Source organism: Schistocerca americana, chromosome 7, assembly GCF_021461395.2.
Source record: "Schistocerca americana isolate TAMUIC-IGC-003095 chromosome 7, iqSchAmer2.1, whole genome shotgun sequence".
NCBI lineage: Eukaryota > Metazoa > Arthropoda > Insecta > Orthoptera > Acrididae > Schistocerca > Schistocerca americana.
The window spans coordinates 68,341,964-68,361,269 of NC_060125.1; the positions used below are offsets into that span (position 1 = coordinate 68,341,964).

The 19,306-nt window shown below is 41.1% G+C and overlaps 1 protein-coding gene across 1 annotated transcript in view; it reads left to right on the top strand.

Moving 5' to 3' along the window:
* Positions 1 to 19,306, top strand: part of LOC124621963 (acetylcholine receptor subunit beta-like 2) — a 294,185-nt gene that overhangs the window by 53,537 nt on the left and 221,342 nt on the right. Inside the window, exons 3-5 of the mRNA XM_047147491.1 lie at positions 10,217 to 10,261; positions 10,521 to 10,630; positions 14,081 to 14,261. Coding sequence (XP_047003447.1) covers positions 10,217 to 10,261; positions 10,521 to 10,630; positions 14,081 to 14,261 — 336 coding nt within the window. The remainder of the gene's footprint in view (positions 1 to 10,216; positions 10,262 to 10,520; positions 10,631 to 14,080; positions 14,262 to 19,306) is intronic.

Here is a 19,306-nt window from a genome sequence, read left to right on the forward strand (position 1 = left end):
TTGGCTTTTAACGACCGCGCACTCAAGGGATTCATTGTCAGTTCTGCTCTGAAACTTCTCTTAGTATTGACTGAACTTCGCTCTGTGGCCCTAAAAGCGGTTTTGCACAAACTAAACTCTGTTTTCTCTGCAAATCTAGTCCCGTTCTTCGGTGAACTTCCCTTGTAAAGTGCAAGAACATTATACTCGAGCTAAGCAAATTGCTCAACAGTATCCTTAGTTGAATTATTGTTAATTAAGGACATCCTTGGTAAGGAAATTGGGGATCAAAAAATACCTTTTAGTTCTTAACATATATGAGCAATGGCTGAAAGTAAACGAATACATGACTACGAGGTACTTTAGAACAATACATTTAAAATTACTTAAGTTACTACGAGTGTCTCACAAAAACTGACATAAAGCAAATATCTAAACAATCGCACATATATGGGAAAGTAAACGAGAAGGAAGAAAGTCTTCATTTGCTTGCGTTCGAAGTGAATTACAGATCAACCGTTCGGTAAAAGCAGATGCATGTGCATGGCGTGTGATCAATACCCAGTCACAAATCCGCACCAGTATTGTGGTCAGCTTATGAACTTCTGATGATTAACAAAAGTAAATAGAATACCTACAGAAGTTACTGACGCCATCATACTACTGAAAATTTTGTTGCTAATTTTAGCACATGCGACGCAGTCGAAGGCCACGGGTAACACGTGCAGACCTTCTTCCGGCAGACGCAGCAGCGAAAGCGTCTGTTGTTCACGAAGAACTACGCTGAAAATTAGTCAGTAGGTATTACAGAAGCAACCGAAGTCGAACAAACCCGTGGCAACGCCACGGAACATTTCTACTGCATGTGTAATCTACAGCGGGACATGTCTGTGCATTCGCAGGCTTACTCTGTTAGAGCAGTAAGAGCAGCTATGTACGAATATGTGTATCGTCTTATACTAATGAAAGTTTATTATTGTATATGCAGCCACCGTTTACTGTTTCAGTTGCAAGATATGAAAGGCTAATTTCGATCACACGTACTGATGATTTCCACATTTAAAAACTAAAATGAACCACAAAAACTATGTTAGGTCATTTAGTTTTCTGTTTTTTATGTTTTAAGTTAATGATGACTTGTTTCGAACGCATTCGTTCATTTTCGAACCATTACCTGAGTCATTCTCATATTATTAATGTAATAATTTTATGGTCTAACATTTGTGCTTTGTACTTTTCTAGCTGCTTTCAGTAACTCACATTTGAACCTTCTGTGCCTTGATGTTACTAACTACTTCATACTGTTATCTGTCATCTGTTAGCGAAATTACCAAGAATGTTACGTTTTGTTGCTGTGACAGACACTTAAGGAAAATGAACTTCCCTGTCTTTGCAGTTGGAATGGCGCTTCTCTTGCAAAAAATAAATAAATAAATAAATAAAAATATATAGATGATGATATTAATATTTGTAAAATGTCCATATACTGTATTAATTTTTAGTTGCGTTATTTTTATGAAGAATGTTCAACATCTTCTACCACTCAAGCTTCTGTTAACGTACAACGAGAAGAGTTAGAGACTATTCCAAGATTGCGGTTCATATATCACATCTTTTCACTTAAACCAAGAGAACTGAACATTTAATACGATACAGTGCAACTTAATTATTAATGTTACATGCCAACAACCTGTCTTTATAATTATATCAACTACTTTCCTTTTTGCTCATCGTTATCTTTAACATGCTGCTTCTGTTTTCTGTACAGATGCGTAATAACTCATTCTCTATTTCTTTATGAGAGTTGTTAACTTAATATTTATTCTGTAATGTGATTTGTGGTTTCCTTTATGTTCCTCAAATCATATAAAGTACTTCTCTATAGGTGAAGTGTTGAAACTGTATTAATGTAGCTAGTCGGCTGACGCTTTATTTGCTGATAAGACTTTGCTGATATGCTGTAAAACTTACACATAAAATCAATGCAAACCCTTATTGATGTATTTACAGCCTTAAGAAATACGAAACAACAGTTTTGCTTTGAGTTTGTTCACAAGCGTGTTTTCAGAAATTTTCTATAGCAGATGGGCTTTCCGAAGAACTACGGCACGGAATGACACCGTGAGTATAATCAGGTAATCATATTCTCGCCGTACATTCACCTTACTCGTTATCTAATCGACAGATATTTTCTAGATTACTATGTTCATGTGTTTTAATGGCGTGATATCTTTTAATTTTGTTCTAATAACAAAAGCAAAGAGTATAACAACTCTTAACCCTTAATCATTTGGCTTTCTTCCGTTTATGATGATGTAAGTGATGTTCTTAAATTTTCGTACCACACAAACATAAATACAGAGGTAAACCCTTTCTCTTCGAATAATAAAAGATGATTGAGTAATTTCCGTGCTTTCGAGAATGACACTGATGTGCTGCAGTTGTCGTCTGCTTAAGTTCTTTGACATTTGTTGAGCTCACCGCGATGGAACGGATTAAACATAAAACAGACCAATAAATCCGGTAGTGATATCTAGAGTTCCTGTTTCCGTGTATCGTTAGCTCCCGGAATGAGTTTCCTCAATATCTGTCGTATCTGTCACTGCCACCCGGTACTTAACAGAGTTCCTAACTATGTTGTTGTTGTGATCTTCAGTCCTGAGACTGCTTTGATGCAGCTTTCCACGCTACTCTATCCTGTACAAGCTTATTCACCTCCTAGTACCTACTGCAGCCTACATCCTTCTGAATCTGCTTAGTGTATTCATCTCTTTGTCTCCCTCTACGATTTTTACCCTCCACACTGCCCTCCAATACTAAATTGGTGATCCCTCGATGTCTCAGAACACGTCCTACCAACCGATGCCTTCTTCTAGTCAAGTTGTGCCACAAGCTCCTCTTCTCCCCAATTCTACTCAATACCTCCTCATTAGTTATGTGATCTACCCATCTAATCTTCAGCATTCTTCTGTTGCACCACATTTCGAAAGCTTCTATTCTCTTTTTGTCTAAACTATTTATCGTTCACGTTTCACTTCCATAAATGGCTACACTCCATAAAATACTTTCAGAAACGACTTCCTGACATTTAAATCTATACTCGATGTTAACAAATTTTTCTTCTCCAGAAACGCTTTCCTTGCCATTGCCAGTCTACATTTTATATCCTCTCTACTTCGACCATCACCAGTTATTTTGCTCCCCAAATAGCAAAACTCCTTTACCACTTTAAGTGTCTCATTTCCTAATCTAATTCCCTCAGCATCACCCGACTTAATTCGACTACATTCCGTTATCCTCGTTTTGCTTTTGTTGAGGTTCATCTTATACCCTCCTTTCAAGACACTGTCCATTCCGTTGAACTGCTCTTCCATGTCCTGTCTCTGACAGAATTACAATGTCATCGGCGAACCTCAAAGTTTTTATTTCTTCTCCATGGATTTTAATACCTACTCCGAACTTTTTTTCCTTTATTGCTTGCTCAATATACAAATTGAATAACATCGGGGATAGGTTACAACTATTCCAGAGAAAAAAACAACCTCATCTCGGAAGCCGAATGTTGAATTAAAGAAGGTATGCACTGGAAGACTACAGCACATCGCTGAACTTGTGGCTATTCCTTTCTTAAGAGGAGAAGCATTTTATTTAAGACCTATTTGATAGCCACCAATCTACAGTGATAAATATCATCAGACCAGGAGTTTGGACTTAGAAATGCAGTTCAGGCGAAGTACTGCATTAAGGAGCTTTGTTAAAAATTCCCTGGGAAAGTTATGGTACCAGTAGGAAAGTCATAATTAGATCTCTAGATTAGCACCTGACTGCAGTAAATACACTGGGGAGCAAAACTTAAGGACTGAAGTAATTGTCGCGGGATGTATGACAGCTAAGTAACGTTACTCGATGAAACTTGGATCATACATGGAAAGAACTGCTACAGCATAGTAGATAAGGTAACTGAAAGAAATACGCAGTGAGTCAAACAGAAATGACACTTTTATTAAAAAACAGTAGTAGCTACACTAAAGCCACCGCGATTCGTGATGGAACCCTGGATGTTACAAACGTCGGGACGTAATTTTTAATTGGGCATGTATTCACAACGGGCGGCAGTGCATGGCATGCAACGTGCTAGCATGCTGGCAAAAATGTTGGTAAGGAATTCTCTTGGTAGAGCGCTCCATTCCTCCACTAGCGCGTTTGACCACTTCCGGATAGTACTGGGTGTTCAAAAGTCTCTCCGCAGTGCCGTATGATTGTTAGCCGCGCGTGCCGTATGATTGTTCGCCTGCCTGGGTTACTTCCCTTCAAGTGGACTCTCCCAACATTCCACTGTTTCGTTTATCTCAGCCAGCGTCGGTTGTATCGTTGGTGTGTGACGTTACGTCTTGACGTGAACGTTGAAGTCTAGTTCCTTTGTTCGTTTGTTTCGTTTTTGTCACTGTCAAAATGCTAACCATCGAAGAACGTGTGTTTTTAGTCGAACAGGTGTTCAAAGCTGGGGGTAAATACACAGTTTCAGTCCGCAAACATTTAATTCAGTTTTCCCAGAGACAAAACTCCCACATCGCAATACTGTGCGATATTTGATTAACAAATTTCGAAGTACGGGTTCAGTGACTAGTGCACCGAGAAGTGGTCGTCCTAGCGTTTTGTCTGAGGATGAACTACTCGATATTTCCGATAAAGTGTCCATGAGTCCGAACAAGTCAGTGACAAAACTCGCCCAGGAAATCGATGTTAGTGTCGGAACGGCCCACACAGCAGTAAGGAAAATATTAGACAGTCGTGAAAGAACTGAAAAATACTGATCATGTCAAGAGACTGCATTATTGTCAATGGTTCAAAACTTTCGTTTAACAAAATGGAAGGGATATTCTTAATAAAACGTTTATCACTGATGAGGCGTTGTTTCATTTATCCGGGTACACGAACTCGCAAAATTCTCGTATGTGGAGTACTGCAAAAAAATGGTTCAAATGGCCCTGAGCACTATGGGACTTAACATCTGTGGTCATCAGTACCCTAGACTTAGAACTACTTAAACCTAACTAACCTAAGGACATCACACACATCCATGCCCGAGGCAGGATTCGAACCTGCGACCGTATCAGTCGCACGGTTCCGGAATGAGCGCCTAGAACCGCGGTCGGCGTGGAGTACTGCAAATCCATTGTGTATTCATGAGGAACCACTTTACTATTCTGTGAAAACAGGAGTTTGGATTGAAATTTCTAGACGTCGGATTGTGGGTCCCATATTTTTCAACGAAACAAAGGCACAACGATACTGCAGTGATATTCTGTACCCATTCATAGGAGAACTTGTGTTAAGTGAAATACTGAACGGTTATTTTCAACAAGCTGGTGCAATCGCGCATGCATCTCACGTTTCAATGTCACCGCTTGCTGATGTTTTTGGTGATCACATAATTTCGTAGGGACTTTGGCCTCCACGATCGCCTGACCGAAAACCACCTGACCTTTTCTTCTGGGTTGCAGCGAAATCAACTGTCTATAAAAACCATCCAAAATCCATGGATGAACTGAAAACTGGAATATCCACTTTCACTGCTTCTGTTACAGAAGAAATGTTACAGCTTGTGTTTAGAAACATGATTAGATGAATTGAATTGTGTGTTCAAAAACAGGGGGGACTTTTACAACATTTAATGTGAACATTTGTAAGTAAAAATGTATATTCAGTACATTTATAACCTGTATTTCACTGAGTTTCATTTCGGTATATTCACTGTGACATACGGCACGCGCGGCTAACAATCATACGGCAATGCGGAGAGACTTTTTGAACACCCCGTATTTGATGCCCGTGGACGTGCTGCGATATGTATCCCCAACGTATAATGTGGTGTCACCGCCAGACACCACACTTGCTAGGTGGTAGCCTTTAAATCGGCCGCGGTCCGTTAGTATACGTCGGACCCGCGTGTCGCCACTATCAGTGATTGCAGACCGAGCGCCGCCACACGGCAGGTCTAGAGAGTCTTCCTAGCACTCGCCCCAGTTGTACAGCCGACTTTGCTAGCGATGGTTCACTGACAAATTACGCTCTCATTTGCCGAGACGATAGTTAGCATAGCCTTCAGCTACGTCATTTGCTACGACCTAGCAAGGCGCCATTATCAAAAAATGGTTCAAATGGCTCTGAGCACTATGGGACTTAACATCTTAGGTCATCAGTCCCCTAGAACTTAGAACTACTTAAACCTAACTAACCTAAGGACATCACACAACACCCAGCCATCACGAGGTAGAGAAAATCCCTGACCCCGCCGGGAATCGAACCCGGGAACCCGGGCGTGGGAAGCGAGAACGCTACCGCACGACCACGAGATGCGGGCGCGCCATTATCATTTGCTATTTATCTTGTGATGCATGTACCGTCAGACAGATGTTCACCAATTATGGATTAAAGTTAAGTATTCCAGAAGCTACGTACTATTTTTGCTACAATAAAGACCTTGTCATTTTCCAGACCTCACGCCAGCCTGCGTGAGTTTTAACGCGTGCCTCTCGGCTTCACCTCATAGTGGCTTGGCTGTCTTGCCAAGTCACAACATATACCACAAGTGGCCGGTGGGATTTAAGTCGGAGAACCCGGCGGGCCAGTCCATTTGCCAAATATCTTCTCGTTCGAAGAGCTCCTCCCATTGCGCAGTTCGATATTGGTCGCGAATTGTCGTAAATAAGAACGAAGTCACCCCTGGAAAGACACACATGGGCGAGGAGTACAGCGGCACAGTTACGTCGGCCATGACTCCATTTTTACCGATAACAAGGCGTGACCGCACGAAATATCGCATGCGGAGGAGTTTTTGGAACGAGAAGACATTCGGCGAATGGAGTGGCCTCCCCTTTTCCGCAACGTAAATCCCGTCGCGCAAGAGAGGCGTGCGTGGTGTTGCAGCGCGACTACGTGCGTAACCATCCAGCCGCACTGGCGGGGGAATGGAAGCCTCCACCACAACTACTCCTTACCAACTATTCGGCCAGCATAGGAGCGCGTTGCAGTGTATGCACTGCCGGCCGTTGTGAATGCATACCCACTTAACAACCATGCCCCGCCGTTTGTTATGTCCACGAGTCCATCAGGATTCGTGGTGACTTCAGCGTAATTATTGTGTTTTGAATAAAAGCGTCATTGTTTCGGTCTCAATGCGTTAACTTCTGTGCTATACTACTTATCGTCCAAGTTTCATCGAGCTATGCTACTTGGCAGTGACACACATACTAAATTTACCATACCAGTCGCTACGTGCGGCGGCGCGGTTCTTTCCGTCCCTTTACGACGAACCTGCACCTACCTGTGAACATTGTCTCAGCAGATCATCAGTTGGAAAGCCGAGCGAAACCTACTGTATTTCGACGTGAACCAGGCTGCAATTAAAGTCACTAGTCTACGTTTCGGGAGAAAGTTTTCACACGAAATGAAAGGTTGGAAATTTTGTCCTTAATTAATATATTCTGAAACTTAGGTGGACAAGTATCACTGCCAAGCCCGTGCTAGTCTTAACACAGGCACTCACAATCCCTTTCACTCACGTTAGCAAGTTTATGGTGTTGCATTTCCCAAAAAGAGCTACAAAAATACGTATTGTTTTTGGTTGAGAACGCTCGCCAAATATTAAGTCTGTTGGTACCTAATGCAGTCACAGTTTTTAGCCACCGACCTGCTCAATACGCCACGCGGAATTTGTGTCTTTTCTCGTCACAAAATTCGCTTAAAAATTCCGAAATTTCTACACACACATCTGAATAATTATGCCGTCACTTTACAACACTTTTGATGTATGAAACACTTCTAGATCCGGCAACTTATCATTTCCATCGGAACTACTACTACACACGTCCAAACTGTTTCATGACTAGGATCCGACTCTTCTCTAGAATACTCAAAGTCTTCTCTACCAGCAGAGAAAGGCGCGCGAATAATATTGCTTTACCATTGGTCAGTTTAATCAACAGCCAACAGCAAAACAACCTTCTCCCGCGTCAGGCCGCGCTTTACATCAATAACCAATCGCAAAATAGTAAACCTAACGACTGCACTTTTTACCGACGTAATTATCTAATATGCTGAAGTTTTGTTTATGCATAAAGTGATTTACTATTGTTATTTATACCTGAATTAACTTTCCCTTTACCATAAACTTCCTTTACAAATATATTCTACAAAAATCCCCTTTGTCCACATCCATACTTCTTCGAAATGTTCCCACACTAAATCCCACTACATAACTCGTTAAACAATTATCTTCATATTAACCTTAAACCACACTCACGCATCATTCATACTCCTAAAAACACACTTATAACATTTTACCCACACAAAAAGACATAATAACATTTTATGAAAATACTAGAACAGTTTATGGAAAACATTCTATTACTTTGGTGCACTCTAGTGGGCACAATCGAAACTAAATCAGTCCCCTATTCAATATTGTCCTCTGTCGGCTGATACATAAACTACGTGCGCGTCCAGTCTCGCGTCACCATCTGTCACTATCCAGCTCTGAGACACATCTCCCACTTACGCGCCTCCGAGGCAGGATCGGTATACGGCGCTACGCCTCATACGGACACCTCGTTTATACTATTTGAACACTAAATATAGTCCACGGAATAAAGTAATATGTCTCAGCGCCAATTCAAAAACTGCAAACTATGCAAAATAATTTTTAAAAAAACAAGAATTCATTTTTGTATTGGGAACGACTGATGAACAGAGAACAAGGAGGGACTATTTTGTAATACAGCTTTAACAGTTTCATCATCATCTTCATCATCATAATCATCATCATTTATTGTACATGACAGGCCATAAAGGCCCGTGACAGAAAGCAGAAGAAATATTACAATCCAGAATAACACACTATGCAAAGATCAATAACACGATCAGTGACACAGCAAAGAGCATTGTCCTGATCACAGTGGCAGGAATTTCCGGCAGCTGTTGTTCCTCTTTTCTGTCCATTGCATCTTCCAGGGATGATGTTGGTTCTATCTTCTGCAACGTCCTCATCACCCTATCTTTCCACCTAGTCCTTGGGCGACCTCTTCGGCGCCTTCCAATCATCTGGGAATTGAACACTCGGTAGGGGATAGATTCTCCAGCTCTTAAGACATGTCCCAACCACTGGAGTCGTCGCCCCTGATGGCCCTAGCGTCAGCTTTCCCAAAACGTCCTCTTTTTGCCTCCTTTCTCATCTTCCATTTTCTCTGTTGAATGTAGGCCCATAGATCTTCTTGAGCATTTTCCTTTCAAATTCGCTCTTCAAGTGTTTGTGAAGTCGCCCATGTCTCGCAGCCATATAACAGAATCGGTTTTACCAGTGCCATGTAAAGTTTGATCTTGCTGTTTTGTGAGGCCAAGCGTGACTTGAATAAGTTATTGAGACTAAAGAAGGCTCGATTGGCATTGACTATTCTGGCTTTTATCAGATGGAATCAATCCCAGGTACTTAATTTTTTCTCCTCGTACAAAATTGTGTCCATCTATATTTGCAGTGGTAGGGAAATCCTTTCGGCGTGAGATGATCATATATTTGGTTTTCTCGTCTTTGACCACTAATCCCACTTTGCTTGCTTCTTTCATGAGCCTAGTGGTGTTAGGCACTATGTGATTGAGTCTCCCATAATCACCACATCATCGGAAAAGGCCAAGATTGTGTCAGTTCCAATCATATCCATCTCCCTGTCATTACCAACTTCACGTCGTACCTTTTCCAATGCAATGTTGAACACCATTGTGGACAAAGGATCTTCTTGTCTCAAAAACCATATTGAACTGCGAAAGGCTCTGACATTTTGTTTCCAAACCATACTTGGCAGCTTGTATCTGTATAACATGCTTCAATCACTTTGATGTATTTTCTTGTGATGCCCAACTCCTGCATTATCCTCCATAATGCCGTCCGATTAATGCTGTCAGTTTCTTCTAAAAAAAAAAAAAAAAGTTCGCTGGTGCGGTATGTAGACACATGTTGCTGCATGACGACTGTTCCGCACGCGTTTCCACCTTGTCCACGTTAAGCCCATAGTTAAGTAAGTACGTTTCAGGTCTGCAGAGCAAGCATTTCACAGTAGTAGTAAATTAAGCGTACGTGGCAATACATTCATGAAAATACAGTGTTAAATTGTACAAAAATGTGTTTCATCATGTGGAATTAAAATATATTAAAGTAAGACACCGTTCTTTTTGTTTCTTCTAGAATCTGAAGAATCAAGTAATGACAACAAATGTCTGGGTGGAGCAGGTAAGTCTGATGACAGTTACTGTTGACCTAAACCTTTCCAATCAATTTTTTTGAATAATATTTATTTGCAGAAACAAGTCCTGTTTCATAATATCAACTATCCAGTTTTAGTCTTGTATAATTTTTCTTGTACTTCAAAGTTTAATGGCAGAACATATAAATGATTTCACTTCTAAAAATGGGAAAGACGTATACGTTTACGAGTGATTTCTTCTCATTTCGAATCTTGTAACTACGCACCATGTATTTATGTCACCAGAAATGGGTTGATTACAAACTGCGGTGGAATCCGGAAGAATATGGCGGAGTCGAGATGCTGTATGTGCCATCCGAACACATATGGCTGCCCGATATCGTGCTCTATAATAAGTAAGTGCGTCTGATTTTTCATGTCATTCATTTCTTAAATAGGAGTAGATATAGCAGACGGGTGAACTGGTTACGAATCTTAATTGTGGGTGCAATGAACGACTCTACTGCTTTATCAACTTCACTTCGTCAAGAAATTCTTATCTGTAACTTTCTGCAACACATTTCTGAATGTGTCCAATAACAGTGGGCGATCAGTTCTATCTTTAGCCTTGCGACGATAGATGGTAATGAAAAGTTTATCACAGAACTTTTACCTTTTAAGTGATCACACGTATTGTATATTGACTAAAAATAGTAAAACTAGACGTCATAGATATTGTTTCTCCAGCTATAATCAATAAAGCGAAATTATTTATGTTGCTACATCTTCGTATGAATGCATTTGTTACAGAGGTGCCCAAGGCAGACTTTTTATTAGCATTAATGCATTATACTACATTTTTCGGCAAAAATGTTTCACGTGGAACTCTGAAAAGTACCCTCACCAAAGATCTTATATGTTATATCAAATCGTGGTATTACATGTTCACTGTATCTTCCGAACAATTAAAATGTATATTGCACTGATATTTCTCATTATATAATAGACTAAGATATCATGCGAATAACTGATAGAAAGCTAGGAAATAGTTGTTTATAGGGCGTGATGCCAGTTATTATTGGTCTGTTTCTGCACGAGTGTTACATATGCGTCCTCCAAGGTAGTGCTATAGGCCCTTTGGTGTTCCTATCTATACAAACGAATTGGGAGACAATCTGAGCAGCCGTCTTAGGTTGTTTGCAGATGACGCTGTCGTTTATCGACTAATAAAGTCATCAGAAGATCAAAACAAATTCCAAAACGATTTAGAAAAAAATATCTGTATATCAAGCTGCTGGAAAACCATTCTGGAGTGTAATTAGCAGTCTTCGAAAGGGAGGTAAGAAGGAAATGGCAAGTATTTTGGACAGGTCAGGAAATCTGCTGGTGAAATCTGTTGATGCCTTGGGCAGATGGAGGGAATATTTTGAAGAGTTGCTCAATGTAGGTAAAAATACGATCAGTAATGTTTCACATTTCGATGTACAATGGAATAGGAATGATGATGGAAATAGGATCACATTTGAGGAAGTGGAGAAAATGGTCAATATATGGCAGTGCAATAAAGCGGCTGGGGTGGATGAAATTAAGTCGGAACTCATCAAATACAGTGGAATGTCAGGTCTTAAATGACTACACAGAATAACTGAAATGGCGTGGGAGTCGGAACAGGTTCCATCAGACTGGACGAAAGCAGTAATCACACCAATCTTTAAACATGGAAACAGAAAAGATTTTAACAACTACAGAGGTATGTCTTTAATCAGCGTTGTGGGTAAAATCTTCTCAGGTATTGTTGAAAGGAAAGTGCTAGTATTAGTTGAGGACAAACTGGATGAAAATCAGTGTGGGTTTAGGGCTCTTAGAGGTTGTCAGGACCAGATCTTTAGCTTACGGCAAATAATGGAGAAGTGTTAGGAGTGGAACAGGGAATTGTATCTATGCTTTATAGATCTAGAAAAGGCATATGACCGGGTTTCTAGGAGGAAGTTATTGTCTGTTCTACGAGATTATGGAATAGGAGGCAAATTTTTGCAAGCAATTAAAGGTCTCTACATGGATAGTCAGGCAGCAGTTAGAGTTGACGGTAAATTGAGTTCATGTTTCAGAGTAGTCTCAGGGGTAAGACAAGGCTGCAACCTGTCTCCACTGTTGTTCATATTATTTATGGATCATATGTTGAAAACAATAGACTGGCTGGGTGAGATTAAGATATGTGAACACAGAACAGGCAGTCTTGCATATGCGGATGACTTAGTTGTGATGGCAGATTCGATTGAAAGTTTGCAGAGTAATATTTCAGAGCTAGATCAGAAACGTAAAGACTATGATATGAAGATTAGCATCTCCAAAACGAAAGTAATGTCAGTGGCAAAGAGATATAAACGGATTGAGTGCCAAATAGGAGCAACAAAATTAGAACAGGTGGGCGGTTTCAAGTACTTAGGATGCACATTCTCACAGGATGGCAACATAGTGAAAGAACTGGAAGCGAGGTGTAGCAAAGCTAATGCAGTGAGCGCTCAGCTACGATCTACTCTCTTCTGCAAGAAGGAAGTCAGTACCAAGACTAAGTTATCTGTTCACCGTTCAATCTTTCGACCAACTTTGTTGTTTGGGAGCGAAAGCTGGGTGGAATCAGGTTACCTTATCAATAAGGTTGAGGTTACGGATATGAAAGTAACTAGGATGATTGCAGGTACTATTAGATGGGAACAATGGCATGAGGATGTCCACAATGAGGAAATCAAAGAAAAACTGGGAATGAACTCTATAGATGTAGCAATCAGGGCGAACAGGCTTAGATGGTGGGGTCATGTTACACGCATGGGAGAAGCAAGGTTACCCAAGAGACTCATGGGTTCAGCAGTAGAGGGTAGGAGGAGTCGGGGTAGACCAAGGAGAGGGTACCTGGATTCAGTTAAGAATTATTTTGAAGTAATAGGCTTAACATCAGAAGAGGCACGAATAGGGGATCATGAAGGAATTTTAATAGGGGGACTATGCTCCAGACTGAACACTGAAGGGCACAATCAGTCTTAAATGATGATGATGATCTGTATGGTGAGCATATTGGCAGTTGACCCTAAATAGTGAAAAGTGTGAGGTAATCTACATGAGTGCTAAAAGGAATCCGTTAAAAGTCGGTTACACGGTAAATCAGTCAAATATTTTAGAATACTGCTGCACGGTGTGGGATTCTTACCAAGCAGGACTGACTGAGTACATCGAAAAAGTTCAAAGAAGGGCAGCACGTTCTGTAGTATTGCAAAATAGGAAGAGAGTGTCACTGAAATGATACAGGATTTGGGATGGAAATTATTAAGACAAAGGCGTTTTTCGTTGCGACGGGATCTTCTCACGAAATTCCAATCACCAATTTGCTCCTCCGATTGAACTATTTTGTTGACACCGATCTATAGAGGGAGAAACGATCACCATGATAAAAAAAGGGAAATCAGAGCTCGTACGGAAAGATATAGGTTTTCGTTCTTTCTTCTCGCTATACGAGATAGGAATAATAGTGAATTGTGAAGGTGGTTCGAAGAACCCTCTGTCAGGCACTTAAATGTGATTTGCAGAATATCTGTAGATGTGGATAGGAGGCTCATGACTAACTCCAAATTTCATTCTAAAAACTTTTTTCAGGGGCATCTCAGAGGCGTAGGTGTGTAAGTAAGTACATATTAAGACCTATATTTCAGTTTTCTTTTCATGTAACTGAATATAAATAAGAGAGAGAGAGAAAGAGAGAGGAAACAATATCGAAAAATCCATATGGCGCGATGGTGGCAAGACAAGAGAGAGGAATTACACTCAATTTATTTTTTATTTATATTTTCCTAAGACTCGGTATGCTTTTACAGCGCCGACGGCAACTACGAGGTGACCCTGATGACGAAGGCGACGCTGAGGTCCACGGGAGAGGTGTTCTGGAAGCCGCCCGCCATCTACAAGTCCTCCTGCGAAATCAATGTCGAGTACTTCCCTTTCGACGAGCAGAGCTGCACGATGAAGTTCGGTTCTTGGACGTACAATGGATTTCAGGTAGAACCCTCTTATAGGAGATCTGTTCTGTCTACAGTTAAAACACGTCAATCTCAATACACTGACACTCTATGTGATCAAAAGTACACGGACACCCCCAAAAACATACGTTTGTCACATTAGGTCCATTGTGCTGCCGCCAACTGCCAGATACTCAATATCTGCAACCTCTGCAGACATTAGACATGCCGGCCGGTGTGGCCGTGCGGCTCTAAGCGCGTCAGTTTGGAACCGCGTGACCGCTACGGTCGCAGGTTCGAATCCTGGCTCGGGCATGGATGTGTGATGTCCTTAGGTTAGTTAGGTTTAAGTAGTTCTAAGTTCTAGGGGACTGATGACCTCAGTAGTTAAGTCCCATAGTGCTCAGAGCCATTTGAACATTAGACATCATGAGAGATCAGAATGGGGCGTTCTTGTTTGAGTATCACTTGTGTCATATGTCTGTACGCGAGATTTCCACTCTCTTAAACATCCCTAGTTACACCGTTTCCGATGCGATAGTTAAGTGAAAACGTGAAAGGACACGTGCAGCACAAAAGCAACAGGCTGATCTCGTCTGTTGACTGACGGAGACCGCCGACAGTGGAAGAGCGGCGTAATGTGTAGTAGGCAGACATCTATCCAAACCATCACACAGGAATTACAAACTGCATCAGGATCCACTGCAAGTACTATGACAGTTGGGCGGGAGGTGAGAAAACTTGGATTTTATGGTCTAGCGGCTGCTCATAAGCCACACATCACGCTGGTAAATGCCAAACGACGCCTCGCTTGCTGTAAGGAGCGTGAACATTGGACGATTGAACAGTGGAAAAACGTTGTGTGAAGAGACGAATGACGGTGCACAATGTGGCGATCCGCTGGCAGGGTGTGGGTATAGCCAATGCCCGGTGAACGTTATCTGCCAGCGTGTGTAGTGCCAACAGTAAAATTCGGAGGCGATGGTGTTATGGTGTGGTCGTGTTTTTCATGGAGGGGGCTTGCACGCCTTGTTGTTTTGCGTAGCAGTGTCACAGCACAGGCCTAAATTGATGTGTTAAGCACCTTCTTGCTTCCCACTGTTGAAGAGCAATTCGGGGATGGCGTTTGCACGACAATAACATCTCTGTAATAGACTGGCCTGCACAGAGTCCTGGCCTGAATCCTATAAAACAGCTTTGGGATTTTTGGAACGCAGACTTCGTGCCAGGCCCCACCGACCGACATCGATACCTCTCCTCAGTGCAGCACTCCGTGAAGAATGGGTTGTCATTCCCCATCATACCTTCCAGCACCTAACTGAATGTATGTCTGCGAGAGTGAAAGTTGTCATCAAGGCTAAGGGTGGGCCAACACCATACTGAATTACAGCATTACCGGTGGAGGGCGCCACGAACTTGTAAATCATTTTCAGCCAAGTGTCCGGATACTTTTCATCACATAGTGTAGTTGTGGAGTGTTACAAACGGTATGCTCCATACCAGCACCAAATACGGTATTTCAGATAGTAACGTTTAGTGATTAACGTCCCGTTGGTGACTGTATCATTACTGATTGAGCATATGCTCGCTTATAGGCTGAAAGAAGTCGACAGCTTCGATTCAAAGGATACATCCCGACAATTTATTGAAGAGATTTAGGGAGAACTGTGAAAGCTTAAGTATGTTGGACGGACGGTTATTTGAACTTGTTTTCTCCCGTTTACGATTCCAGAGCTTTAATCCCTGAGCTATCATGTGCAATAATATCATGTATTATAGCACTGAAATAAAATACTGTGCTTGCCTCTGTCTTTAAGAACTGTAAAATATGATACCCCCTAAGCTGAGAAACAGTTTAGCAACATATTATTTTCGGAACTCGTATTTCCATTTCAGGCTGTTCACTTGCATCTTTCCACACTTGACGACGAAACTGAATATTGTTCATGTTAAATTAGAATAAAATGTTGTATCACATTCTCATTTTATTCTGCTACACAAGTTTGGCAGGTGAAACAGACACGATTATTAACTTCACAATAATTTTTAGTCCCTAGTAGCCTTCATATACTTACGAGACATAGGGACTGATGACCTTAGCAGTTAAGTCCCATAAGATTTCACACATACTTACCAGACACGAAAGTGTGAAACAGAAACAAGGGCGTTAGGAAACAGTTCGAGGTTCTAGCTATGCGTGCCCTCACATCAGTTGTTCATGTCACCACTTTTTGTTCCAGAGCTTTTCGTAATGTTAAAGAACGTATTGAAACCTTCCCTTTAAAACTGAACCATCGTTTCAACCGTTGGTTTCTTGAGTTTCTTCGAATAATGTAGGTCCAAGCCACATCGTACGGAGATATTGCAATTCTGTGAAATGAGGTCAGAAATGTGAATCAGTTTCCACGATAATTTCGAATTATGTTCTCACTACAGGCTACAGTCTGTGAATGATGATTTAGAAGAAAAGGTAAGTTTACAAAATAATTTGATGAGGAACTTGTACTATGTTACTTTTCGAGGTTCTTTTGGATCTACGAAAGCGCAGATGCAGTAAACTCATTTTGAGGCGGAATGTCGGTCAACTTGTATTACGCCAGTAAAAGGGCTTTTGTTTTCACTCAGCAACCACACCCAACCCTCAGCGCTAACCGAAACAAGTCCAGATTTGTTACCAATCTGGACTTGTCTCCACTGTTAATAAATCTTAAAATTTTATTAACTAAACACAGGATGATTCACTGATGCACTATGTAGTTTCTTTTTATGGACACGTAGCACAAGATGGGTCTCATTGTTCAGTGCTGTTACAATAATGATTTGTTAGTATGATACATACATCAAAATATATTCTCTCTATCGCAAATAATCATGCATACGTTTCGTAATCACTAAACGCAAACTCACAGAAAATTCATAGTCTCGCCTTATGGTAGGCCAGTCGTAAAGTTAGTTAGTTTCATGTTCCATGGATCATTTTCTACGATAAATCGTAATGATATAGAACGAATCATTTTACGTTCACATCGCAAATTAATTTATAAATATGACTACATGTTGAAGTGAAGTGAAAGGAAGACAAGGATTTCTGGTCAGATGAGTATCGGGTAATATCAACAGCAACAGAAAATGGTATAACAGGTGTAGGATTCGTTATGAATAGGAAGGTAGGGCAGAGGGTGTGTTACTGTGAACAGTTCAGTGACTGGGTTGTTCTAATCAGAATCGACAGCAGACCAACACCGACAACGATAGTTCAGGTATACATGCCGACGTCGCAAGTTGAAGATGAACAGATAGAGAAAGTGTATGAGGATGCTGAAAGGGTAATACAGTATGTAAAGGTGGACGAAAATCTAATAGTCATGGGCGCCTGGAATGCAGTTGTAGGGGAAGGAGTAGAAGAAAAGGTTACGGGAGAATATGGGCTTGGGACTAGGAATGTAAGAGGAGAAAGACTAATTGAGTTCTGTAACAAGTTTCGGCTAGTAATAGCGAATACCCTGTTCAAGAATCACAAGAGGAGGAGGTATACTTGGAAAAGGCCGGGAGATACGGAAAGATTTCAATTAGATTACATCATGGTCAGACAGAGATTTCGAAATCAGATACTGGATTATAAGGCGTACCCAGGAGCAGATATAGACTCAGATCACAATATAGTAGTGATGAAGAGTAGGCTGGAGTTCAAGACATTAGTCAGAAAGAATCAATACGCAAAGAAGTGGGATACGGAAGTACTAAGGAATGACGAGATACGTTTGAAGTTCTCTAACGCTATAGATATAGCAACAAGGAATAGCGCAGTAGGCAGTACAGTTGAAGAGGAATGGGCATCTCTAAAAAGGGCCATCACAGAAGTTGGGAAGGAAAACATAGGTACAAAGAAGGTAGCTGCGAAGAAACCATGGGTAACAGAAGAAATACTTCAGTTGATTGATGAAAGGAGGAAGTACAAACATGTTCCGGGAAAATCAGGAATACAGAAATACAAGTCGCTGAGGAATGAAATAAATAGGAAGTGCAGGGAAGCTAAGACGAAATGGCTGCAGGAAAAATGTGAAGACATCGAAAAAGATATGATTGTCGGAAGGACAGACTCAGCATACAGGAAAGTCAAAACAACCTTTGGTGACATTAAAAGCAACGGTGGTAACATTAAGAGTGCAACGGGAATTCCACTGTTAAATGCAGAGGAGAGAGCAGATAGGTGGAAAGAATACATTGAAAGCCTCTATGAGGGTGAAGATTTGTCTGATGTGATAGAAGAAGAAACAGGAGTCGATTTAGAAGAGTTAGGGGATCCAGTATTAGAATCAGAAGTTAAAAGAGCTTTGGAGGACTTACGGTCAAATAAGGCAGAAGGGATAGATAACATTCCATCAGAATTTCTAAAATCATTGGGGGAAGTGGCAACAAAACGACTATTCACGTTGGTGTGTAGAATATATGAGTCTGGCGATATACCATCTGACTTTCGGAAAAGCATCATCCACACAATTCCGAAGACGGCAAGAGCTGACAAGTGCGAGAATTGTCGCACAATCAGCTTAACAGCTCATGCATCGAATCTGCTTATAAGAATAATATACAGAAGAATGGAAAAGAAAATTTAGAATGCGCTAGGTGACGATCAGTTTGGCTTTAGGAAAAGTAAAGGGACGAGAGAGGCAATTCTGACGTTACGGCTAATCATGGGAGCAAGGCTAAAGGAAAATGAAGACGCTTTCATAGGATTTGTCGACCTGGAAAAAGCGTTCGTCAATATGAAACGGTGCAAGCTGTTCGAGATTCTGAAAAAAGTAGGGGTAAGCTATAGGGAGAGACGGGTCATATACAATATGTACAACAACCAAAAGGGAATAATAAGAGTGGACGATCAAGAACGAAGTGCTCGTATTAAGAATGGTGTAAGACAAAGCTGTAGCCTTTCGCCCCTACTCTTCAATCTGTACATCGAGGAAGCAATGATGGAAATAAAAGAAAGGTTCAAGAGTGGAATTAAAATACAAGGTGAAAGGATATCAATGATACGATTCGCTGATGACATTGCTATCCTGAGTGAAAGTGAAGAAGAATTAAATG